General features: G+C 45.9%; 1 protein-coding gene across 1 annotated transcript; it reads right to left on the bottom strand.

The window, feature by feature from the left end:
• Positions 1–438: 438 nt before the first annotated feature.
• DUSP14 (dual specificity phosphatase 14) lies at positions 439–26,134 on the bottom strand. The gene is made up of 3 exons (XM_027519072.1): positions 26,015–26,134; positions 2,790–2,874; positions 439–1,791 (listed from the first exon to the last, which is right to left on the bottom strand). The coding sequence occupies exon 3, from the start codon at positions 1,697–1,699 to the stop codon at positions 1,103–1,105; it is 597 nt and encodes a 198-aa protein (XP_027374873.1). The 5' UTR covers positions 1,700–1,791; positions 2,790–2,874; positions 26,015–26,134; the 3' UTR covers positions 439–1,102.
• Between the last annotated feature and the right edge of the window lie 1,395 nt (positions 26,135–27,529).

Raw genomic sequence — 27,529 nt, 5'->3', positions numbered from 1 at the left:
CCTGTTGTGCTGTCAGATTTACGAGGGGTGGTGACATTTCCAAGTTTCAACAAAGGAAGCCATTGTGTTAGCTTATCATTTGTGCTGAGGTTCCGTTTAGGGCATTTCTGTGTAAGTCAGTAGGCAGGCAGAGGGGCATACCTTTTGTTAAAAAACAACTTCTTTTGTGGAGGACTCACTGCATCGGTGCCCTCCGGTTACCAAGAGACAGCTGAGAACTACACTTTCTTAGTGTAGAAGACCACGCTGTTTGTCTCCTGAGGTTAATACCGCCCATCTGCAAGGATGGGAAACGCTGACACAACTCAAGGCGATGTCTGTTTTAAGCAGCGTTCACAATTATCACAGGAGCCATACCCTTAATGGTTACTCAAGAGCTATCTTTTGTCCATCAACACAAACACCCCCTCCCCCCGAAATTCTCAGTAAAAATTCCAATATGTTAAGCAGATGTATTTATTAAAAATAATGCTAATATACTTCTGGGGCACACTGATTCCAAGAGGGTGTTTGCAGCAGATTGCATTATAATTATTTAACAGCTAAATAATAAAGGCTTTTTTTTTTTTAAACTTACAGAGTCACTAAATAATAGAAGGAAAGGAAAAGAGTAGGGCTGATCCAGTGGAGACTGATGCTGGTATCAGTGTTCCCTAAGCATTTGTTTGGTTGGCAGCCTGGGCAAAGCCTGTACCTAAAGGGTTAATGGGGGTCCAAAGTGATTTTTGCACTGAGCTCCTCCCACGATGCCAAGAGGCATGGGGTTGAGAACACAGCAGAACCAAACAGTTTATTAAACTGTTGAAATTGTTAAAAATGTTGAAACTTGAAACTGTTTAAAAGCCAGTTCAAGATTTTCATAAACACTATTCCAAAATGTTAGTTTTAAAAATGTTAGTAGCAATGTGAGCATTCCCAGTGTCTTCCTCCCCTCCCCTCCCTCTCTCTCAAAATAAAACATGAACACCCAGTGTAAAAAAAAAAAAACACTTCAGGGAGGAGCATTTGTCCACCATTTGGAAAGAGAGGTGAGGAGGGGAGCAGACGGCGTGTAGCAGATGCTGGTACCGCTCGAGGGGCTGCTGCTGCGGGCTCCGGTGGCTCAGATCCCCCAGTAAGGCAGCAGGTGTCGGGACTCCTTCTCGTAAACGTCCGGCACTATGCCGTACGGTGTCTGTACCATCTTAACTGTCGACTTCCCAAAAAGCTGCCGCTCGTAGTCTATCAGCTGCCTCCAGAAGCCGACGTTGGGCCTGATGACGGGCCTCCGGGCTTTCACCCAGTTGTAGGCCTCCAGCAGGCACACGTTGTGGAATTTCATCAGGTACGCGATGCAGAGCGTGGCCGAGCGGCTGACCCCCGCAGCACAGTGCACCAGGGTGGCCCCGTGTTTCCGGCTCACGCTGTGGATCTTGTCGGCCACGGTGTCAAAGTACAGTCCAATGGGGGCGTGAGGCATGTCCGCCAGAGGCACTTTAACGTATTCAAACTGGGGCCAGTTGAAATTGGGGATCTCGATGGTAGCGTTCACAATGCAGGTGATGCCGCGAGCCTGGAGGAGGTGCCGGTTGGAGGCTACGCTGCCTCTGCCCAGGAAGAGCGAGGAGGTGATCTGCGCAATGCCTCCCAGGTCTCCCTCAGAAATCATCCGGGGGGCCATGAGAGTCCGGGGGAGCGTGCTGTGACCTCTGGAGCTCATGAAGACACCAGCAATCACACTTGCATCATTGGAAGCAAGACCAGAAGGGGGTGTTTTCCTCCACCAAGGAATCGGAAGTTACAGTCGCCTTCCTGCAAGATACAGTATCCGTCAGTACCCTAAATGCTACTGATTCATTGCAGCCTCTGCAGTGTCTGTGGAACGGGAAGGTGAGACGATTGGAGATGGTTATTTTCTATAACTGTGTGTTCTTCCCAGGATGGAGACAAATCATTTTCATTGATTAACAGGAAAGGTAGTCAAAGATGCCAACATGCAAAATCAATGTAAAATTCAGCGCTACGATTTTTTTTTTTTTAAGGCACTAAAGAGAAAGTCTTCCTATTTTAGGGAACGTTAAAGACAAAAGCAAGTGCAGCTAATCCCTGAGTAACAGCCTTGTGGGGTCCTGCTCTTACTGAGGGGAGTGGTGTTCGGTGGTAATTAGAGATCAGAACTTCTGATCCCACCTAGGGCCATGCTCTTTCATATGTTCCTGCCTATCTCCACGGCTATGATGGCCATAGTTTCATAAGCCTAACTCTAGACACAGAGATCTTACAAAGGTGTAAAAATGATACCGCTTTAGGTATTACATTCCAATGAGTGGGCTTTGTAGACTAGAGAGATACTGAATTGGATCAGTTATAGAAAAGCCAGGAACATATGGTCACCTTAGCTCTTTATGATTTAAAAGAGCTAACTCTATCATATTTATTATTTGTGACATCTGAATACCTGTGCTATGACATTTCCATGGAAACAATTCCAGATAACTTCAAGGCCATGGTAGCAAAAATTCACTCCTCTAAGTTAACGAGCATTTTAGCTGACCTGACCCTGGATTTGGCCAAATACACTTTTCTCAGCCCAAGATTTTTCTAATCTCCAAGATATATTGGCCCCCTGGCTTAAGATGGGTGTTGGAAATAAAGTTTAACAGGATGTCTATGTCGTCTTTCACACCACTTTAGTCTGTGCCCTGAGAAGTGTGCGTATCCCCCACCCAGGGCCCCGGAGGGCTGCCTGGAGTGATTCCAGTCAGAAGAGCATCCCCGTTTCACAGACAGGCGGCGCTGGGGCTACTCACTTGTGAGGTGCCTGGTTCCTCTGGAGTCCTGGGTCTGGAAAGGCTTATGTGAGGGAGTGCTGATCAGACTGGATACAAATCAGATCTGTAGAAAGACAAGGAAGTGGGAATGTGGTCAATCAGGAAGATCAAAAGAAATCCTCCTGGGTTTTTTTAACTATGAAACTAGGTTTGACTGGAATAAAGCTAGAAGTGGAAAGCGTGTTAAATATACCTCCATGTGTAAAGAATGTGCCAGTGAGACCTATCAACCTGGGACTTGCCTGGGGGTCCAGTGGCTAAGACACCGTGCTCCCAATGCAGGGGCCTGGGCTCGATCCCCAGAGAACTTGATCCCACGTGCTGCAACTTAACAAATTGAGTTCATATGCCCATGTGCTGAGCTGAGGCCAGGTAAATATTTTGAAAACTATCAACCCAAGTCTCAGCTTTCTGTTAAGATTTTTCACACCACGGGTTATGTGTCGTGCACGTAAGTGCACTTTTGGCCATAGTAAAGGTGAATTTTTGAGAGGAGGATTCAGAGACCGCATATTGACATGTAAGGCTCTGCTCACGGGGCCTGCAAGAAATGCACAGGAAGCTGAACTCTGTCCCCTGTGCCAGCAGCCAGGCCAGCGGTGTGGGACTGGGTGCAGCAGCCAAGCCGGGTGCAGGGAGCCAGCCAGCCCCACAAAGAGCAGCACTGCAGAGGTGGCCTTGGCCATGAACGTCAGTTCCAGAACGTGCTGGTGGTGGACAGCAATCTGAAATGACTTTCATTTTGTTTTCTTGTCCGTGTTGGCCCTCTCATTTACTCATTTATGCGACAATGTGAGCACCAATCAGCATTATTAAAAATGTGATCTTCCCCCAGCCACATGCAAATCAATGAAGTGAGAACACATCACACACAAAAATAAACTCAAGATGGCTTAAGACCTAAATACAAGACATGACGCCACAAAACTCCCAGAACACAGGGAAGACCGTCTCTGACATAATAGTACCAGTGTTTTCTGAGGTCAGTCTCCCAAAGCAATAGAAATAAAAGCAAAAATAAACAAATGGGACCTAATCAAACTTACAAGCTTTTTGCACAGCAAGGGAAACCATAAACAAAATGAGAAGAAAACCTACAGACTGGGAGAAAATATTTGCAAATGATGCAACAGACAAGGGCTTAATTTCCAAAATATATAAACAGCTCATACAACTCTAAACAAACCCAACCAAGAAGTGGGCAGAAGACCGTAATACCAGACACCAAAAGGCATACAGATGATCAATAGGCACATGAAAAGATGCTTATGGCTAATTATTAGGGAAATGCAAATCAAAACTACGAGGTTCCACCTCACACCAGTCAGAGTGTACATAATTTACAAGTTTACAAATAACACATGCAGAATGGGCTGTGGAGAACAGGGAGCCCTCCTGCACTGCTGGTACCGTCCCAACGGGGAGCAGTGTGGAGGCTCCTCAGAGCACTAAAATGAGTCACCGTGCGTGCTCAGGCGCGCAGTCGCGTCCGACTCTGTGACCCCACAGACTGTAGCCCGCCAGGCTCCTCTGTCCATGGGGTTTTTCAGACAAGAGTACTGGAGAGGATTGCCATTTCCTCCTCAGGGGATCTTCCCGACCCAGGGATCAAATCCCTCTCTCCTGTCTCTCTTCTTTACCTGCTGAGCCATCAGGGAAGCCCAAGAGTTACCATGTGGTATATGGTTCAGTCACTAAGTCATGTCCGACTCCAGCAATCCCACACCTGAGCAGATGTCCAGACAAAACTAATTTGAAAAGATACACGCACACCAGTGTTCACAGCACTGTTAACAAAAGCCAAAATGTGGAAACCACCGAAGGTGCTGGATGGATAAAGATACGATGAACACACACAGTGGAATATTACTCAACCATAAAAAAGAACAAAATAATGCCATTTGCAGCCACGTGGATGGACCTAGATATCATTACACTAACTGAAGTCAGAAAAATAGATACCATATGGTATAACTTATACGTGGAATCTAAAATACAAATATATCTACAAAGCAGACTCAGATACAGAGAACAGACTTGTCTAAAAGGACGGGCTGTGGGGGAGGGAAGGCGTGGGCGTTTAGGATTAGCGGCTGCAAACTATCAATATTGTATATAGGATGGATAAACAGCGTGCTGCTGCGTAAGCACAAGGAACCGGATCCTGTGATGAACCGTAATGGAAAACAACATGTGCAGAACGGGAAAAAGAGTTTGTTCCTCTCCTATTTGTCCCCTCTGCCTTTCCCAGGTAACCATTACACTTACATTTTCATTTTTTTTTTTTCCTACAGCTCTGTGGAGCTATAACTTACATACAATTTGATGTAAAACAATGAGTTTTGACATATGTACACTCAAGACACCATGACCTCAAAATAATAAACATATCCATCCGCCCCCAGAATGTCCTCACGCGCCTTTCTAACTCACGCTCCCCTCACCCTCCAGCCCCACTCCCAAGCAACCACTGATCCACCTGTCGCTATAGTTTACATCTTCTAGACTTCTACGGTGGACTCATTCGATACAGGGTTTTTCTGTTTGGTCTGGCTTTCACTCAGCATAATTATGTTCACATTCACCTGTGAAACTGTCTATTAACAGGTCATTCCTTTCTTTGATTGCTGAGTAGTGTTCCAGCATGCAGATGTAGTTTGTTCACCTACTGACGCTAGTTTTAGCCTAGCACAAGTGAAGCTGACAGAAACATTAATGGACAGGTAGTGGATATACACCTTCCTTTCTTCTGGTTAACCACCTAGGAATGGAAAGTGAAAGTCTCTCAGTCGTGTCCGAGGCTTTTGTGACCCCATGGACTGTATACAGGGGAATTCTCCAGGCCAGAATACTGGACTGGGCAGCCTTTCCCTTCTCCAGAGGATCTTCCCAACCCAGGGATTGAACCCAGGTCTCCTACGTTGTAGGCAGATTCTTTACCAGCCTAGCCAACCAGGGAAGCCCATGGAGTGGAAAGGCTGGGTCATATGACATGTGCGTATTTAACATTTTAAAATCGTTTTTAAACAACAGTTACAGATTTCCACCTGTGGGCAGGCTACCGTAACCCTCCCTGAAGACCTCAGAGGGTGAGCACCATCTTCGCACTTGCGCTCTGCTGCGTCCCAGGGCACCCGTGTGTGCGGTGCCCTGGATTCTGTGGCTGCCACCCGCGGACACTTCTTGATCACCTACCTCTGGGGGCAAACACAATTCTGGGCAGCCCTGGGGCACTACACAGGTATCAGCACACTCTCAGTCTTTCTGTGAGAGGCCTATTTGCTTGTCTGGGAGCTCCGACTTGAGGGGCCGCTTCTGCTTCAGCACACTCTGGGGATGGGAACAGAGGTCGGCAGACACCATCTTTTGTTCTCCCTCTGTCTCACTCCAACTCTCTGGTATCTTCTAGAAACGAATTTGTATACTCATCTGGTACCCCAATTTTTGTGACTGCGGCCCAGGGAACACCTCTAGATCACCTGTTTCTGGTGGACAGTGGGACTTAATGCTAGGGGTCCCACAAGCCTGTGAATTTACACGCTTTAAAAGCTGGTGACTGAGACCCTTCCTGATAGAACTCTGACAGTTTGGGGTCCACCTGCAACTACCAGGAGCCGCTAAAAATAGGCCACGCAGACAATCACAAAGATGTGAGAGACAACCAAAAAGTCACTCCTCCAAAACTGGGAGAGGTGGCTGTTTTATTTAATGGACAGAAACCAACAGAGAGTTAAGGGAGATGAAGGAGTAGAGGGCTATGCTCCAAGTGAAAGAACAAGATAAAACCTCAGAAAAAGTCCTTACTGAAATGGAGATAAATGATTTACCTGTTAAAGAGTTCAAAATCATGGTCATAATGATGCTCACTTGAGAAAAGAATGAATGAACTTCAACAAAGAGAAATATAAGAAAGTACCAAAAAGAAGTCACAGAGTTGAAGGATACAGTAATTTATCTGAAAAATACACTTGAGGAGTTCAGCAGCAGACTAGATGACAGTAAAAAGGATTAATGAACTCAAACACAGGGCAGTGAGACTCAAACCAACAGAGCAGTAAAAAGAAATAAGAATGAAAAAGTGAAGACTGTTTACGGGACTTGTGAGATAACATCAAGCTTCCCTGGTGGCTCAGACAGTACAGAATCTGCCTGCAGTGCGGGAGACCTGGGTTCAATCCCTGGGCTGGAAAGATCCCCTGGAGAAGGGCATGGCAACCCATTCCAGTGTTCTTGCCTGGAGAATCCGCACGGACAGAGGAGCCTGGTGGGCCATAGTCCATGGGGTAGCCAAGAGTCAGACATGACTGAGCAAATAAGCACAGCATGAGAAAAAGGAAAAAGTGCTGAGAACTCCCCTAACTAGGGATGAAAACACATTCAGATCCAGGAAGTTTGGAAAAGTTCCAAATAAACCTCAGAGAGACCCATACCAAGACACGTTATAATTGTTAAAAGTGGAAACACAAGAAAACTTTCATAAAAGCAGAAGAAAACAGCGAGGTATATACAAGGGGAACCACCAGAGACTATCAGCAAGTTTTCAGCAGAAACTTTCCAGGTCAGAAGGGAGTGGCATGATATACTCAAGATGTTGAAAGAAAACACTTCCAGACAAGAATATTCAGCAAAGCTGTCATTCAGAATTTAAAAATCAAGTTTTCCAGGCTTGCAAAAAGTAAACCGGCCTTACAAGAATTAAGGCAACTTTCTTAAGCTGAAACATAAAGGCCACTAAGTAATAATAGGAAAATATATGAAAATATAAATCTCACTGGTAGAGGTAAATACAGTACAATTTAGAAAAATAAAACGTAAAACTAACGGTAGTGTGGATGAGTTACTCATAAAGCCAGTATGAAGGTTAAAAAAAAACACTAGCAAAGATGTAACAGTTAAGGGATATACAAGATAAAATGGTGTAAAATGTAACAACAACAACAAAACAAAACATGGGGGATAGAGGACAATGTAGAGTTTTAGAATGACTGAAACTGTGACTGTTAATAAGTTATGTGTAACCCTCACGGTGATCATAAAGCAAAAACCTATTCATGGGAGATTCACAAAAGGTCTGAGAAATAAAAGAATCTAAACATACTACTACAGAAAGCCATCAGGACTTCCCTGGTGGTCCAGGGGTTGAGAAGCCACCTGCCAACGCAGGAGCCGTGGACCCAGCCCTGCTCCAGGACGCCTCCACGTGCCGCGGGCCAGCTGAGCCCGTGTGCCACGACTCCTGAGCCCACGCTCTGCAACTACTGGAGCCTGAGCGCCCTAGAGCTGGCTCCACAGCACGAAAGCCACCACCACGGGAAGCCCGCACAGATCACCCAGACAGAGCGTCAGAAAGCACACATCAGTTTTAAACAGACACGTGAGGCCAGGTAACCTTAACGCATACATACAGAACATTTCATCCAAAAGCAGCAGAACATATTCTTGTCAAGTGCACCTGCGACAATCTCCAAGACAGATCATATACTTAGGCTACAACACAGCTCTCAGTAAACTTAAGACTGAAATCACATCAAGCATCTTTTCCAGTCACAGGGGAAGCTGCAACTGAAGAGCAGCCCCTCCTCCACAACTAGAGAAAGCCCTCGGGCAGCGACGAAGCCCCAGGGCGGCCATAAATAAATAAAACCAGCAAACCATGAAGCAGGACAGCAGAGAGCAGAGAGACTAAGAGCAGTGAGGACAGGCTTACCAGTGATCACCTTAAATGTATTTGGACTAAATCTACAATCAAAAGACAGAAAGTGGCTGAATGGATTAAAAAAAAAAAAAAGACGTGCTGCCTACCTCTGATGTAAGGATATACAGACTGAAGGTGAGGATGGGAAAAGATATTCCATACAAATGGAAACCAAAAGAAAGCTGGGGTAGCTACACTTAGACAAAACAGACTTTAAAATGGAGACAACGAAGGGCATTACATAATGATAAAGGGGGGGGTGTCAATGAAAGGATAAAACATTTGTAAATATTTCTGCACCCAATATAGGAGCATCTAAATATATAAAGCAATATTAACAGACCTCAAGGGAGAAGCAGACAGTGATGCAATAATACGGGACTTTATACTCCACTTTCATCAATGGACAGATCATCCAGACAGAATATCAGTAAGCACATATCAGTTTTAAACAAACACGTGAGGCCAGGTAACCTTAACGCATATATACAGAACATTTCATCCAAAAGCAGAACATATTCTTGTCAAGTGCACATGCAACAATCTCCAAGACAGATCATATACTTAGGCCACAACACAACTCTTAATAAACTTAAGACTGAAATCACATCAAGCATCTTTTCCAGTCACACCAGTCTGAAACTAGAAATCATCACAAGAAGAAAACTGGAAAATTCGCAAATAAGTGGAGATTAAACCACGTTACTGAACAACCAATGGGTCATAGAAGAAAACAAAAGAGAAATAAAAGCATACCTGCGACAAATTAAAGTGGAAATACAGCATACCAAAACCTACGGGAGACAGCAAAAGCAGTCCTAAGACGCTCAAAATGACAGATGCCGGCACGTCAAGAAACAAGATCTCAGAGAGTCTAACTCGACACTTCAAGGAACCAGGAAAAGAACAAAGTCCCAAGTTAGTAAAAGGAAAGCAGTAACGAAGATCAGAGTGAAAAGAAACAGAGTCTATGAAAGATAGGAAGGGCTTCCTCGGTGGCTGAGTGGCTGAGACTTCCAGCTCCCGCTGCAGGGGGCTTGGGTGTGATCCCTGGTCAGGGAACTCGATCCCACAGGTTGCAACAAGAGCTCGCGTGCTGCCACGAAGACCAACGATCGGAGCTGCAACTAAGCCCCAAAGCAACCAAATAAACATTTTTAAAAAGACAATAGAAAAGATCAATGAAACTAAGAGGTCACTCCTTGAATAGATAAACAAAATTGGCAAATCTTTAGCCAGACTCACACACACAAAGGACTTAAAATCAGACATGAAGGAAAAAAATTCACAACTGATACACAACAGAAATACAGAGGATCATTAAGAGACTACTAGTAATTATACACCTAGGCTGAATCATGAAGAAATAAAAAATGTGAACAGACCAGTAACCACGAAGAAGACTGAATCCCTCATCAACCCCCACTTCCCACAACCCCGTGCCACCAATGAACAAAAGTTTAAGATACAGACAGCTTTTCTGGTGAATTCTACCAAACATTTACAGAATATGTACCAATCCTCAAACTCTTCTAAAACACAGAAGAGGAGCAAACACTTCTAAACTCATCCTACAAGGCCAGCATGACATTAATACCAAAACCAGACAAGGACACCACAAGAAAATTACAGACCAGTATCTCTGATAAACCTAATGGAAAACTCCTCAACGAAATATCAACAAACTATATTGCTGAATATACTAAAAGGATCATACACAATGATCTGGTGGAATTTATCACAGGAATTCAAGGATGGTACAACATCTGCAGTCAGTCAGTGTGACACACCGCAATAATGAAAGGATGGAGCCATAAAACTCAGAAGAAAATCCAGGAGGCAAGCCCCTTGACATTGGTCTTAGGAGTGATATTTTGGATTTGGCAACAAAAGGAAAAATAAACAAGGACAACATCAAAGTAAAAAGCTCTTGCACAGCAAAGGAAACTAAATGAAAGAAAAAGCCCTCATGTGGAAGGGGAGAAAATATTTGCAAATGATTTGACCAATAAGGGGTTAAGATCCAAACTATATAAAAAGTGCATGCAATTCAATAGAAAAAAAAAATCAAATTTTAAAATGAACAGAGGGTTGAATAGACATTTTCCCACAGAAGAAATACAGATGGTCAACAGGTGCATGAAAAGGTATTCAACATCACTAATGATCAGGGAAATACAAACCAAAACCTCACTTCACTATCAAAAAGACAAGAAATAATAAGTATTGGCAAGGATGTGGAGGAAAAGGAACCCACTGTTTATGCAAATATAAGTTGGTGCAACCACTGCAGAAAACCATCTGGAGGGTCCCTGAAAAGTTAAAGATAGGATCACTGTATGAACTGGCAATTCCATTTCTGGGTATTTATCCAACAAAGATAAAAACACTAACTCAAGAAGACAGACGCATCCCCACGTTCACTGCCAAGACATGGAAACAACCTAACGTGTCCATGCGTGGATGAACGGAGAAAGAAAATGTGGTACAGATACAAACACCATGGAATATTAATGAGCCATTAAAAAAGAGAGCTTGCCATTTACAACATCATAGATGGGTCTTGGGGGCATTATGCTAAGTCAGTCAAATATTGCATAGCAGCAGTTACACGTGGAATCTTAGAAAAAAAGAGCTCAAAGCCACAGAGAACAGATTGCTGGTTCTCAGAAGTGGGGATTAAATGGATGAAGAGGCTTAAAAGATACAAACTTCCAGTTTTACAGTCAGTCACGGGGACGTGATATGTAGCATGGTGGCTATCTGCGCTGTACTGCATATTTGAAAGCTGCTACGAGAATGATCTTAGAAGTTCTTGCCACAAGAAAACTTTGTTAACTACGGTGACGGACTTTACCGTGGTGACCATTCTGCAGTATGTACACATGTGGAATCGTTACGTGGCATTCCTGAAACTGACGTAACGTGCTGCAGCTTTATACCGCAGTGGCTCTCACGCTTGGCGAGCATGAGAATCTCCTGGAGGGCTTGTGGAAGCAGACTGCTAGGCCCCGCCCCCAGAGGTCCTGACCTAGTGGTTCGCAGAGGGGGCTCGGGAGCCGGCATTTATTTCCCAGGTGACGCTGCTGCTGCTGGCCGGGGGACACTGAGCACCCTGCAGAGGTGATGCTGCGGTGCGCCGCCGATCCCCCTTCCAGACTGAGGCACTCAGAGTGCCGGTGCTGACCCCTCAGCGTCTCCCCAGAAACTGCCCTTGCTCGCTACAAGGGAGCTGCCTCTCCCAGGCTTACCGCCCCTTGTGTGGGGCCCACATCGGCCGACCAGTAACACAGGGGTCGTGTGTAGGTGAAATCGCATCAAGAAGACAAAGCTGCAGCTGCATGAGGAAACGAGTGCGGACGTGAGGGTTAAATGTACATGGAAATGGGCAGAACTTTGAGAGAACAGCCCGTCCTGCAGCAGAGCGCAGTCCCATGCCGCTTCCAAGTCTCTCCCTGGCAGAATCCTAATAGTTTAAAAAGCAAAGTCACCACGTGGCAATAAACACACCAAGTAAGGCTTCTGAACTGCTGCTGATAACTCCTTCCTCAGTGCGGAAGATGCTAATCAAATTTCCAACCAGGTTATCCAGTGACTGTCTAATTAAGAGGGATTCATGTCCTGTGGTCTCCCAAATAATTATCCTGTTTGGGAAGCCACTTGCCCTCCTAAGGCTGGGGTCCCAGGCTCACTGGCCTTTTCAGCGGCAAGGTCTTTATCAAGGGCCATGGTTAAGGGATGGGCAGGCTGAAAGCCTAGCTCACTCAGTTAACTCCTCCTTCGCTGGGCAGTGAGAGAGTACTTAAACTGCAGGGAAAAGCAAGCAGATTGTGAATCCCTGGGGCAGAATCCAAGTGAGACAGACAGGATGCTCCCTCCCTGCTGCTGCTTGTCAGTCTCGTGCCAAAAACCTGCTTAAACTGCCAAAGCCGAGTCCAAGGTTCAGAAAAACAACTTCTGCCAGAGAGCACTCAGAGGGCACTGGTATACAGACGCTCCTCTGACCACGACTCCCAAACCCTTCTCGCAGACCGGAAACATAAGGTTCAGAAAGGGCGAGGGATCTCAGCTGGGAGAGGGCAAGGCGCTGGGCTCTTCACGAGAAGAGGCCCAAGGTGGCCAGGCTCCCGGCTCAAGCCCACCGCTTCACGGTGCCCGTGGGGCGCGGCTGCAGCCTCCTCACCCGCCCTTCCAGCGCCCCACGCCACCAGTGCCTTCGGTGCACGAGAGGGGCCTTAGCTCTGCCTAAGCAGATCAAGAGCTCCACACAGAAAAGACTGACCCAGATAGGCTGAGCTGCTCCAGCTTCTTCTACTGCCCAGAAGACGGAGACAGCGCCACAGACGGTACAGCCTCCAGGTCCCAGAAAGCCCTCCTGACGGCAGAGGGAGGGACCACCGCGAGGAGCAGGCCCCGGGAAGGCAGAGCAAGAAGCCCTAGTCTTCTTCATGTCTAAGATGAGCAGATTCTAATCAAAGTGAATAAAAGAAAACATGGGTATGACATCACAGGTGTGTCAAAATCAACCCAGTGAATGTATGCAGGGAAAACCGGGTATCTACTGGGAGAGTAAAGACTGACCATGTTTGAGGGGTCAGGGGTTCCAAGGTGCCCTCTGAGTGACAGCACTGCTCCCACTGCAGCGCCCTGGTCTCTGGGACAAGGGTGACCAGAGAGAACGCCAAGGAATGTCCACGTCGCTGTCCATGGTGTTCAGCTCATTCACGGATGTTCACAGTGTTCAGCTACATTTACTTCTGAGAGGGAACAAATGCTTTCTGGGCCAGGAGAATAGGGGTGAGGTGAAGGACAAAAAGGAGGAGCTGTCCTAAACCAACCCCAGGGAGTTGTGTTTTTTTTAACAAGTTATAAGAAATGCCAGGGATGATGCTGGTCTCTGAATAATGAACATCAAAGGGCTAAGTGCTAAACAAAATGCAGAATTAGTGTCTACCTGGGGGGCCTATAATCTCAGGAAAGCATAAGCTTTAACAACTGGAGTGCTCCTGGGATGTGGGGGCCAGGATCTAACCCGGAGCAGGTGCAGACTGGCTACCTGCAGTCTAATCACAGGATCCATCCCACTGCCACAGAAGCCACCTTTAAAAAAAAAAAATTACGACAAGAAAACCACTAGAATCAGGACTTAAAGAACTGAAATTCTATCTACAGCTTTTTCTTCTTTTGAATAAGCAGAAAAAAATGGCCACAGTGGTGCCAGTGATGACCCTTTAAAATGATCTAAGGTATTTTTAGCTTTAGGAATTTCAGAGGTTTGTAATATATACTGGAGGCCTATACTTTTTATTTTTTTAATACACAAAAAGCCTATGTAATCACATTTTCTTCTTCCATTAAATGTCTACTTTCAAAAAAAAAAACACCCTTAAAGTCATCAAAATAGAGGCATTAGCCTACATTGCTGTAAGTAAATAAATACTACTTTTTTCATTATTAAGTCAGAAATGTGTTCCATTGGGGGGACTTCCCTGCCGGTCCAGTGGCTAAGACTCTGTGCTCCCAATGCAGGGGGCCTGGGTTTGATCCCTGGTCGGGGATCTAGATCCCACGTGCCACAGCTAAGAGTCTGCATGCCACAACTAAAGATCCCATGTGCAATAACAAAGACCTGGAGGAGCCAAATAAATATAAATATTCAAAAAATATTAAATAAAATAAATGTGTTCCACTGGGGAAAAAAGTTAACTCTTACAAATAAAAATCACAGTGTGGCAAAATTCAAGGGGAAGAAAAAAAACTTTCTGATAAAACATTGAGAATAAAAAAATTCAAACAAATACTGAGCTGCATTCATGTTAAAACGAAGTAAAAAATATTCACAAATTGTTCTCACTTATCTAGAGAGCTAAATTGGGAAAGCTAATTTGCTAAAACATCTTAGTTTTGGGGGAGGGGTTGTTTTTTCTTTTCCTGCCATATAATTTAACTGATGCAATGGTTGGGAAGAGGACAGATATGCATCACACACAGAGAACTAAGGGATCTGAGAATCACCCTTTTGATAGTTTGGCCACAGATATCCCATAGAGCGCAGCTGTAGAGCAACTGCCTGTGTCGTCGTGGCCTGGCTGACATCTCGATATCCTCCTATGGACCACCAACCGGCCCACGAACTGAGCCTAACAAAGGCTTATCATTTTAAGGCACTAGCCAGCTGCTGGGTGGAGAACAGACCACAGTCCAAAGGAAGACAGGAGCAGTCCAATTGATGAGAGCTGGGAAAAAAGCATGCCGACAGTGACAGGGACACACAGACCTCAGAAGTTTAGCTCCACTGATAAACTCACAGATTCTCATGTTGCAAACAGAATAAGAGACTATAAATAACTACCTATAAAAGGTGAAAGTATGCATGTACTTGTATCAGAGGCAACCTGTTCCCATTTGGAACTGAGGTTTTGAACCTGGTCCTCGTCCCCCTAGATGTTTATCTGCCGCTCATGCACACAACAGTATTTCCTGAGTTCATGCCACGTGTTTACACTATTCCAAGTGCTGCTGGGGACTATGGTAGAATGTATTTGCCAAAAATGGCCACAATAACACCCTGCATCCCACGTGACCAACCAAAACAGAACAGTAGAAGTGACGCTTCTGAGGCTAGACCATGAACAAGTCATACACCTCTCCTTGGTCTCCTAACGCGTGCTCTTGGAACCCAGCTGCCATGCTGTGAGGCAGCCCAAAGAAGCCAGAGTCACCGTGTGGAGAGGTCATTTGTGCGAGTTCCAGCCAGCAGCCTAGCGGACGTCCCAGCTGACAGCCAGCATCAACTACTAAATATGTGAATCAAGACACTTCAGTGGTTCTCGGGACTTTCCTGGAGGTCTAGTGGCCGAGACTTCACACTCCCACTGCAGGGGGCATGGGTTCCATCCCTCGTCAGGAAACTAGATCCCACATGCTGCAACTAAGACCCAGCACAGCCAAATAAATAAATAAAAGTATTAAAAAAAAAAAAAAAAAGACACCCCAGTGAACCTAGCTCCCAATCATCAAGTCACCTCCAGACACTGTGGAGCAAAGACAAGTTGTCCTTACTACATAAGGTCCAAATTCTCGACCTACAGGAATCTGTGAGCAAAAGAAAAATGACTTTTACACCCCTGGGTTCTGGAATGGGGTGCTATGCACCAAGAGTCACCAGAACAGGGATACAGGGTAACAAGAGACATCACCCTGTGCTAGGATTTCATCATCTTCAAGAGATGACACAAGATATACATATAAAGCAGGTGAGCAACAGTAAGAGACCAACATCAAGTGAGTCGAATGAGTGGTGCAAACAGTGGGTGCTGCAGCAATGCAGAGAAGGCACAGGGTCAAGACAAGGCAAAACAGTCAGTGGTGCTGAAAACCTGAGCTGCTGCTCGGGGAAGTGTCTCAGAGACTACACTATCATGCTTTTTCTCCAATCCATTTAAAGCAGGCGCCATTCCGTTTCTGCTTTGCAAGAAGTCTCCCTATTTGGAGATTCCAAATGAAGAACACCAGCCCTTTGCTATAGCCCCTCACTGCTCACCAAATGTGGTCCAGGGCCCAGTAGCCATCAACCTGGAGCCTGAATGCAGAATCTCGGGCCCCACCCCCACACCTGCGGAATCCGATTCTGCAGCTTAACAACATCCCAGGTAAGCTGTACACACACTGAAGGGTGAGAGGCGCAGGTCTCATTAATCTGCCTCCGTCGGTCCCGCAGGACTTGCAAACTCAGCGCCTGTTTTGCTGAAGCCACAAGAGCACGCTCAGCCTCTCCGGGATCAGTATCCTTGTGCTGTCATGGTTCCCAGATGAGGAATCAGGTAAATGGACACCAAGAGACTTTCCCAGACTCCACCCAGAAAGTGAGCGCCCCCGCTGAGGCCAGAACCCCTTCTCCACCAGCGGTTCATTTGTTGATGAGTCATACAATCTGACCACAACAGACTGACTGAAGACTACCAAAATGTACATCTCACCAGGGAAGAAAACAAAAACTATAGAAAGAAAGAAATTAAGGAATGTAAGGCTGGTCTGACTGTGCTTTACCTATAATATGAATATTCATCTAAAATATCCTAAACCGCTAAGTGGTATGAGATGGTCTTTGGGTGTGAAAAATCTGATCAACTTGAACCAAGAAAATAGGTGCAATATTTCCACAATCACATTTAAGCTTGCTTGGTAATAAGTGGAAACCAATTTATGCCACAGCCTATATAAATAATACTTTAACATGAATCATAGATTCCTGGTAAACTCTGATTTCCATAGGGAAGAACATCTGGACCCACAGTATTCAGCTATGCTGTGCTTAGTCGCTCAGTTGTGTCCGACTCTTTGCCCTCCAGGCTCTTCAGTCCATTGGGATTCTCCAGGCAAACATTGGAGTGGGTTGCCATGCCCTCCTCCAGGGGATCTTCCCAACCCAGGTCTCCTGCATTGTAGGTGGATTCTTTACTGTCTGAGCCACCAGGAAAGCCCGACCCACAGTATTAAAAAAAAAAGAAGAAGAAAAAAATGACACATCAACAACTAAACCCAAGGGAAGTATAAGTTTGCCTCAAAATTCCTTGAAAAGCAGAATCGTGATATCTCAGGTCCATTCACAAATAAGATCTCAGTACTTAGATGCTCATTATTAACTTAAAGAAGACAAAAATGAATTTAAAAATTAGAATAAACTTCATAGGACTAAGAGCTCAAGAGTGAAGAGTTGGGCACTCTGATCATCTAACCATCTGACGTCTCACTGGATATATCAATATCTTTACAACTCAAGCTGTAAGACCAGAAACTATAAAACTCCTAGAGGAGAACATAGGCAAAACACTCTCTGACATACATCACAGCAGGATCCTCTATGACCCACCTCCCAGAATATTGGAAATAAAAGCAAAAGTAAACAAATGGGACCTAATTAAACTTAAAAGCTTCTGCACAACAAAGGAAATTATAAGCACGGTGAAAAGACAGCCTTCAGAATGGGAGAAAATAATAGCAAATGAAGCAACTGACAAACAACTAATCTCAAAAATATACAAGCAACTCCAACAGCTCAATTCCAGAAAAATAAATGACCCAATCAAAAAATGGGCCAAAGAACTAAATAGACATTTCTCCAAAGAAGACATACAGATGGCTAACAAACACATGAAAAGACGCTCAACATCACTCATTATCAGAGAAATGCAAATCAAAACCACTATGAGGTACCATTTCACACCAGTCAGAATGGCTACGATCCAAAAGTCTACAAGCAATAAATGCTGGAGAGGGTGTGGAGAAAAGGGAACCCTCTTACACTGCTGGTGGGAATGCAAACTACTACAGCCAATATGGAGAACAGTGTGGAGATTCCTTAAAAAACTGGAAATAGAACTGCCTTATGATCCAGCAATCCCACTGCTGGGCATACACACTGAGGAAACCAGAAGGGAAAGAGACACGTGTACCCCAATGTTCATCGCAGCAATGTTTATAATAGCCAGGACATGGAAGCAACCTAGATGTCCATCAGCAGATGAATGGATAAGAAAGCTGTGGTACATATACACAATGGAGTATTACTCAGCCATTAAAAAGAATACATTTGAATCAGTTCTAATGAGGTGGATGAAACTGAAGCCTATTATACAGAATGAAGTGAGCCAGAAAGAAAAACACCAATACAGTATACTAATGCATATATATGGAATTTAGAAAGATGGTAACAATAACCCTGTATACGAGACAGCAAAAGAGACACTGATGTATTATAGAACAGTCTTTTGGACTCTGTGGGAGAGGGAGAGGGTGGGATGATTTGGGAGAATGGCACTGAAATATGTACAGTATCATATATGAAACGAGTCGCCAGTCCAGGTTCGATGCACGATACTGGATGCTTGGGGCTGGTGCACTGGGATGACCCGGAGGGAGAAGGGAGGAGGGTTCAAGATGGGGAACACATGTATACCTGTGGTGGATCATTTCAATATATGGCAAAACCAATACAATACTGTAAAGTTAAAAAATAAAAAAAAACTCAAGCTGTGAGCCTCGACTTTCTCCCCACGGGGATTTCTTTTTCATGCCCCTGGCCAAATTCCACATTTTTAGTACTTTTATACCAAATTAATTTCATTTGTAAACTATTGATGAATTAACCTCCCATTTTTCTTTATAAACCAAAAGTGAAAGTCACTCAGTCGTGTCCAACTCTTTGCGACCCATGGACTCTAGAGTCCATGGGATTCTCCAGGCCAGAATACTGGAGTGAGTAGCCTTTCCCTTTTCCAGGGGATCGTCCCAACCCGGGGAAAGAACCCAGGTCTCCTGCCTTACAGACGGATTCTTTACCAGCTGAGCCACTAGGGAGGCGGCATGTATGAGTTTCTGAGCTGAACAAGATAACCAGGCTAGGTCTCTGCAATTAGCTGGAGGGAGGGAACCTGATAATGCCACACATACTCCTATATCCCTGCCAAAGGACAGCAGGCTTTCCGAATTCTGAGGGCAACTGTGTATCTCAGCCTTCCTGGAGCAAAGGGAGAAATCAAAGTTTTAGTTAAACAGGAGTCAAAGAACATAGTATCCTCAAGTTATTCCCTTGGCTTTACCTGTCTCCTAAACAAATAATCTTGGGCTTCCCTGGTGGCTCCATGATAAAGAATCCTCCTGCCAGTGCAGGAGACACGGGTTCAATCCCTGATCCAGGAAGATGCCACATGCCATGGAACAACAGAGCCCAAACGCCACAACTCCTGAGCCTGTGCACCCTAGAGCCCGTGCTCGGCGAGGCGACAAGAGAAGCTGCTGAAACTAGAAAAAGCCCACACACGGCAACGAAGACCCTGTGCAGCCAAAACTAAGTGAAATATAGTCTGACACAAAAAGATAATACACATTGTTCTTTGTAGATTACACTACTAATTACTGCTGCTGCTGCTGCTAAGTCGCTTCACTCGTGTCTGATTCTGTGCGACCCCACAGACTGCAGGCTCCCCAGTCACATGCTAAATGAGACTCCACTGGCCTACGAACCTCATTCTGTGTGCCTGCTCAGTCGTGTCTGATTCTTTGCGACCCCACGAACTGTAGCCTGCCAGGCTCCTCTGTCCATGGGATTATCCCAGCAACACTGGAGTGGGTTGCCATTTCCTTCTCCAGGACATCTTCCCAACCCAGGGATCAAAACTGTGTCTCTTGCATCTCCTGCATTGGCAGGCCGATTCTTTACCACTAGCGCCACCTGGGAAGCCCCCAAACCTAAACTCTACTCTTGTTCAAATCAGGGGCCGGCAAATTGTGGCAGGCGGGCCACGTCCGGTCAGGCATCTCTTTCTCTACCGCCAGTGAGCTAAGAATGGTTAATACATTTCTAAACCGTTAACAGAGAACTCAAAAGAACAGCATTCCATGGCACACAGCAACTGTATGAGATTAAAATTTCAGTGTTCATGAGTCAAGTTTTTACTAGAGCACGGCCACGCTCATTTGTTACATATTAACTACGCCTTTTTGTGTCACAAGGTATGTTTAAAACAGCAAGTTAAATAGTTGCAACAAAAACTGTATGACCCAGGAGCCTAAAATATGTACTATCTGACCCTTCATAGAAAAAAAACTGCCCACCCCTGAAATTATGTTATAAAGCCATCACAGCAGATGGCAAAGAAATATTTTTCCAAGTGGCCCTAAGAACCCTGCATGAGAATCCTGCATGAGACTCACTGGGCTGCTGGCTGGAAGGCTCCAGAGGTGCTCTATCGCCTACGTCACTGTTTACTAGTCAACAGAAGCAACACCCTCTTGTTAAAGAGTTTTCTCCTGCCACTCCGCAACCTCAAAGACCTAAAGAGTCAGAAAGACCTAAAGAGTCAGAAAGACCCGCCACAGTCCACTGACGATGGAACTGTTCTGGGACAAGGCACCAGTGGGCCCAGGAGTTACATATGAATTTCAAAAGGGCCCCTCTGTCCACGGAGACCTCCAGATGGTAGCAGAAAGCTGACCAAACTGGATGGGAGGTCACTCTCTGTCAACATAAGGTTAAGAATGGGAAATGATGAGGTGAGCAGGCAGGGCCGTGACCTCGGCACCAGAGCTCCTCCTCCTCCCTGCAACAGGGGGAAAACGCAGTTCCTCTGCAAATTACATCCTTTGGAAAAGGGTATCAAAAAACACAAATAAGATATCTCCCCCATCACTAAGGTTCTGACTCTACTTTTCATCTTCCCCCGTGGGTATCTTTTCTCAAAAAATTCTAATTTATATATAAGTAGTTTTTTTTAAATTATGGTTATTTTAGAGAATCTGGGGGGGGGACCCTTTAGTATATTACAAATCTTATATTCTTTTGTGTGTGTATGTGTGTGCTTAGTCACTCAGTGGTGTCTGACTCTTTGTGACCCCATGGACTGGGATATTTTCCCAGGAAAATACTGGAGTGGGTTGCCATCTCCTTCTCCAGGGGATCTTCCCAACCCAGGGATCGAACCCAGGTCTCCTGCACTGCAGGCGGATTTCTTTACTGCTGAGCCATCGGGGAAGCCCTGTTTTCATTTTTTTCTTTTTCAGATGCTAGTTTATCAGTTAATTTCATGGTGACAGTTGAAGGGTGTTTTCTGAACCTACAGAACTGTAATTCTGCCCCCAGGATATAAACAGACTGTTAGCAGATAATACCAGGTACACGAGATGCTCAACACACACCTGGACTTAATAATTTAATAATTGTCCTGATATGACCTCCCTATCCTCTCTCCCTCCCTCTTTCCTCTTCTCTCTCTCTCTCTCTCTCACACACACACCAGTTTTAAATCCAGCTAGCAACACCAAACACAAGCGATTCAAGTTAACCCAGCAACTGGTTACTCAGAGAGCAGGAACTATCAACCCCAGTTGTGAATTACCTCTACCATCCAGTACGAAGGGAGACCTGGAAAAACATTTCAAAGACTGTGAAACCATTTCTTCTCATAGCAAAGAAGCTGTGGTTCCTGGTATTGCCAGGGAATTCCTGCGTTGGTGCCTCTCGGGATCTGCACGTGTACACAAGCATGTGAGTACCAACCCTCCCTCAGACGGTATTTTCACAACGACTAGCCTGGGTTCCTGCACACGTCACACTCTAAGCCTGCCCATTCAGGGCCTGGAACCAGGCAAGTCTTCTCCAGCACGACACACCTCACCACCACAAGGCATCTCGTGGCCCAAGCGGTAAGTCTTCCAAAACCTTGACAAGACTACTAGACACTTTAATTTTTAATGCTTCCTTTTACAATCTTTAAATTGCCCTGTAACTACACATCTATCTAAGAAAAAAAAGACCTTTGGAAGGATTCTATTGTATATTTCTCAGCCATAGAGTGGAAAACCATCTCTGGCGCTGGGTGTTATGTTAGATCAAACCATACAATTAAACATAAGTATATAAAAATACAGTGGTACAGGAAGGGCCAGGGGTCAAATCAAACCACCTCTGTGACATTTATTCATTCACTCAGGAAATATCCAAACATATTGTGGTTAAACAGCAAGCACAGTGGATTATAAATTCAAGGCTGACACCACTGGAGGAATGTAAATTGGTACAACCACTTTGGAAAATTGGCCTCAGCTAGTAAAGTTGAGGATACGCGCATCTATGACACAGCAATACTCATCTGCCCTGGACCAGAAAGAACTCAGACGTCCATCAACAGCAGATGACAAATAGATAAATGTGGAATATTCATGCAAATATGAACTAATTACAGTCACAGGTAACAACATGGATGAATCTTAAAAAACTGTAATGCAGCAAGAATTCAAACCAAAAAATCATATACATGTGTAAATACATATATGAATGTATATATACACACACTTACATATATACACATATGTGACATGGGCTGCCACCCCCAAAGAAAGGATTTACAAGAATACCTACTTTGATTCTCCTTGCATAAAGATGAAAACCAGGCAAAATGAAACTATATTGTTTAGAGATCAATCTTTAGGTGACAGGACCTCCCTAGCAGTACAGTGGATAAGAATCCACCTGCCAATGCACAGGACATGAGTTCAAACCCTGGTCTAGAAGATCATACATGCCTCGCGGCAACTAAGCTTGTGAGCCACAACTGCTGAAGCCTGTGTACGTAGAGTCCAAGTTCGGAAACGAGAGAAGCCGCAAGCAGCAGCTTGCACCACGCAACGAGCACAGCCCCCACTCACCGCAACCAAGGAAAGACTGTGCACAGGAACAAAGACCCAGAGCAGCCAAAAATGAAATTAATTAACTAAAATATACATATATTTAGGTGATAAAAACTATAGAAAAGAAAGGGGATGATTTTCACAAAAATGAAGCTAGTACTGGCTAGGTTACCTCTAGGGTGAGGAGAGAGGTGGTCATTGGGAAAGAGGGTGCTTCCTGACCTGCAAGATGGTTACAGCTGTGTATTCTTTAAAATAATTAAGTTATCCATGTATGTTTTATACCCTTTTGTGTTCTACTATTCACAACTTAAGAAAGGTTAAATAAACACAATGTTGGTTTTCAGGAATTCAGAAGCCTTACAAATTCTGGCCAATCTGGGGAGAGAATCCTTCTGCTTGGAATATCACTACCGCCTGTCAGTTTCATGAGGTCAGTGACCTTATTTGCCTTCTACCCCAGTAGTCAGCACTTAACTTTTCACATAGCAGAAGTCTTAATAAATGTCTAACACATAAATCCATAAACTCTTTTTTTTTGGCCATGTCCAGCAACTTGTGAAATCTTAATTTCCCTGATCAGGGACTAGACCCAGGATTCAGCAGCAAAATTGCAGGGTCCTAACCACTGGACGACCAGGAGCCCATAAACTCTTGGACGTGAATTTTGTTTTAGCTCATCTATCTTCTGAAATTACTGATTTGAACAGTTTTCACGGAAAACGTTAATGTTTTCCTTTCTCTGTCTTCACCCCAGTGAGACTGTCATAAATAACTAAAGCTATCATCTTAAACGCTCGCTAAGTTTACACCCAGGACTGTTGCTTCAGCAACTCCCTTCGCCTTCCACTCCCTTTTACGCCTCCTCACAAGCAAAGAAAAGACAAATATACGAGATTTTTTAATGGCAAAGTTTTCCTTTGCAACCAAGAGAAGCACCAAGGATCTTAATGATTTAATTGTTTTAAAGTTAAGAAAGGATCATTTGCCTATTGTCTGGAGCAAATACTACCAGTGCTATCAGGGTTAGTAAAACTTAATGACTAGCTGGACTAAAAGCACATAGCTACCTGTTCTAGACAGAAACCAAGTGTCTATAAACAGGACATTTTAAAGTTAATACTTAAAAATAATAAAATAAAATAGTTAAAAATGTCACTCAGAAAAAAAAAAAAAAAGCAAAGCTAGAAGTTTTCAGACTATGCAAACCAGAAAAAAGAATCATTCTGTACAAACATTCAAAAAAATGCTTAGCAAAGTCTGAAAGAAAACACATAAACCAATAAAAATATACACAGCGATTACTTTGGCGACAGATGCTCAAAAGAAAGTTTTAATCTTATCTGTAAAGTTTTAATTTTTTAAAACAGAATGTTTAATTCTTGTGGTATTGGGAAAAAGTATTTGTAAACCATCTTGCCTTAAAATAAAATCCCAATTGCGAAAGAATCTACCAAACAAAGATTCCTCCTTAGGAGCCAACATGTAAAAATGCTAAAGTTTTAAAGGATTTCTTGGACTTACACACCTGGCCAGTTTTTTTTTTTTTTTTAAATAATAAGAATATATACTTATACCATTGTATTAAAGAATATTGCAGAAATCATACCTGCATTCAACCACTGTGAGAGAGTTCAACTGAGAACTCAGCATAGACAGACACGTTGGACAGTGACGTTCAAAAGCCTTGGAATGAAGGAAACTGTCTCCCGTTTTATGGGGGGAAAGCCAAAAATATCAAGCATCTACCTCTCCTCCCCCAAGCGTCAGAAGATGAGTCAGAGCTGGAGGCAGGAATAGGGCCCATGTGTCAAGCCGCCCGTGCAGGGCGCCTTCCTACCTTCACAAGGCAACCCTCTGCCCCCACCCAGGTCAGGGTCCCTGCCTCAGCCTGTCTCTGGTGTGAAGGCTCAGGGGTGTCTCCTGAAGAGGCAGCTATTCATTCTAACGGGTGCCTCCTTCCCCGCATTTCTAAAGACAACCCGAGAATGGAGGCCTCTAGGAGCCCACAATAAGGAACAATCACGAAACACCAAACGCAGCGCAAGACAGTGGAGCTTCCACACGCGTTCAGATAACTTTGGAAAGAATACAGCACCTTTGTTCCTCTGGTTGTAAAGAGCAGGAAACACACGGAGAGCAGCTATGACTTGTCTGGTATCACTTAACTCTGTGACACCGCTGAGTCTCAAGCATGGAGATGCTGACAGTTCCAGCCTCTGTGGCTTTTAACTGCTCTGTACAATCTCAGGGAGTCAGTTCCAACATTCCATGACACTTCTGACTAAGAATCCCTCACGGACTAGGAATTCCAGGAACCCTGGTCCATATTCTTTTCAGATGAGTAAAGAATCAGGACCTGACTTTTTGCCTCCATGTCCACATCTGTAAAATAGGATGGTACTGCTCTTTACCTACCTCGCTCATAAAACTAAGAACAGCTAGTTAACACATGCTAAATGCCCTGAGGTCTTCCTGGATGAAAAGAACGCGGTACTTAAAAAAAAAAAATCCCTACACAGTAGAACTGCATTTTAAAGTCACACCTCCTTCCCTTGCCTCTGGGATGCCCAGTTACCATAACAGTAGCTGGTACCATTGGCAACATCCACCTAAATAAAATATAGTTATACAATCCAGAGAAGGCAGCTACATACAACATGCAACTAACTCCTCTCGCACACAAACAAGAACTCAACTTCGCTTTGGAGCAAGGGTACTTAAGAGAAATAAAAAGATAACGTTGGCACTGTGCACACCAATCCACCACCGTAGAGAAACCCTCAAGTTGAATACTTGGCATTGCTGAAAGTCAAGTTGCTTCTATCAATGCACCAGAAACCTTCGGAAGAGGCAAGAAGCCGCCGACGCTCCCGAGGCTCGGAGCCGGAGAACGGTGGCGGCGGGGCGAAGAGGCAGAGAGAGGCCATGGCTGGACCGGGGAGCAGAGGGGTCAAGAAGGGGGAGGGGAGCAGAGAGGATGCTCGCGAGGAGCCGAGGGCCGGGACCCGGGCCCAGGCGCCGCCGCAGCAGGAGAGCAGCCCGGGTGGGCGGCCGGAGTTGGGAGGTGCTCCGAGCGCCCGCGAGGCGGGGCCGGGCGGGAAGGAGGGGTCGCGGCGGAGGTCGCCGGGCCTCTCCTCTCCCCGCCGACCAGAAGATGCGAGAAGCTCCCGGGAGCAGGTGGGGGACGCCGGCACAAAGTTTCTGGAGACCCGGCTCGCGCGGGCCCATGGCTGTCCGCTCCGGCTAGGGCCCACGGGGCCCGGTCGGCGCCAAGTCCCGCCCGCCCGCTGCCCCCCGCCCGAGCCCGCGGGCCCCGTACCGGCTCGCCCAGGCTCGCGGCCAGCGTTCTTCTCTGCTGCGCGGCTCCCGGCGTCTGCGGGCTGGCCGCCGCGCGCACCCTTCCTTCTCTCCTCCGCCCGCGCCCGGGGCGGGCCGCGCGCACGCTCGCTGCGCCCCACCGCCCTCTCACGGGGGCGGGGCGGTCGCTCGGGTAGGGGGCGGGGCCTCGGCGCTCGGGGCGGGAGCGGGGCCTCGGCGCGAGAGGCGCGCGGCGAGCGCCCGGCCTGCAGACCCGGGGGCGCGCGGAGCTGCAGGCGGCGCGCGTGCGCACTGTTCGCTCCGCCGCCGAGTCTGGCATCCCGCGCGCGCATCCCTAGTACCCCGGCAGACCTCTGCTCAAAGGACCGCAGCGGTGTCCCCGTCTGTGTCACAACATCCAACGCTGCTGTTTTCCCACTTGAGCGTCTTCCTCCAAACTAGGTTTCGGCGAGGGCCAAGGGATGGCGAACTAGGGTACTTTGTGGATGTGAGAGGGTTAAAGGCAAGAAAACGATACAAATATAAAAGGTGTGAAGATTGCAGATAGTGACTAATCTCCTACCCCCACCTTCCATCCTGCAAGGGGGAGCCCGGAGTTGGAACCAAAGAGGGAAGAGAAAATAAATCTCATGGCAGCTGTTGGCTGAATTTTGCTTGGGCAGGTATGGGCAGTTTCCAGCGACTGTGGGAGGCTATGTTGTCAGAGACTCAAGGGGCTATGTGCTGTGCTTAGTCGCTCAGTCGTGTCCGACTCTTTGCCACCCCATGGACTGTAGTCCGTCAGGCTCCTCTGTCCATGGGGATTCTCTAGGCAAGAATGCTGGGGTGGGTTGCCATGCCCTCCTTCAGGGGATCTTCCCAACCCAGGGACCGAATCCCGGTCTCCCGCATTGCAGGCGATTCTTTACCGTCTGACCCACCAAAGAAGCCCAGAAATGGCTATAGATGTGGCCATCTTCGGAGAAGGCAATGGCACCCCACTCCAGTACTTTTGCCTAGAAAATCCCATGGACGGAGGAGCCTCGTAGGCTGCAGTCCATAGGGTCGCTAGAGCCTGATACGACTGAGCGACTTCACTTTCACTTTTCACTTTCCTGCATTGGAGAAGGAAATGGCAACCCACTCCAGCGTTCTTGCCTGGAGAATCCCGGGTACGGGGGAGCCTGGTGGGCTGCCGTCTCTGGGGTCGCACAGAGTCGGACACGACTGAAGCGACTTAGCAGCAGTAGCAGCAGCAGTGGCCATCTTCTGCCTGCCCCAAGACCGCCAACCCACTGTCATGAACCACAGGTACCACCTGAGTTTCAAAACACCAAGTCCACACCTTGTGCCTCCAAGGCAGGGCTGAGGGTCTCGGGAGCGCAGGCTGAATGCATTAATTCATGGAGGGCTTATTTGCTGTGTCACTCTGAGGGTCTTTTTTTTTTTCTTTTTAATGTAGGTTTGTCCCTCTATAACCTGAGTAGATGCAGAGCGGACATTCAATACATCCCTGCCCTGGCGGGCAAGGGGAGGT

The sequence above is a fragment of the Bos indicus x Bos taurus genome, chromosome 19 (genome assembly GCF_003369695.1).
Source record: "Bos indicus x Bos taurus breed Angus x Brahman F1 hybrid chromosome 19, Bos_hybrid_MaternalHap_v2.0, whole genome shotgun sequence".
NCBI classification, from domain to species: Eukaryota; Metazoa; Chordata; class Mammalia; order Artiodactyla; family Bovidae; genus Bos; species Bos indicus x Bos taurus.
Note: the sequence above shows the minus strand (reverse complement) of the source record. Positions and strands in the feature narration are given on the sequence as shown.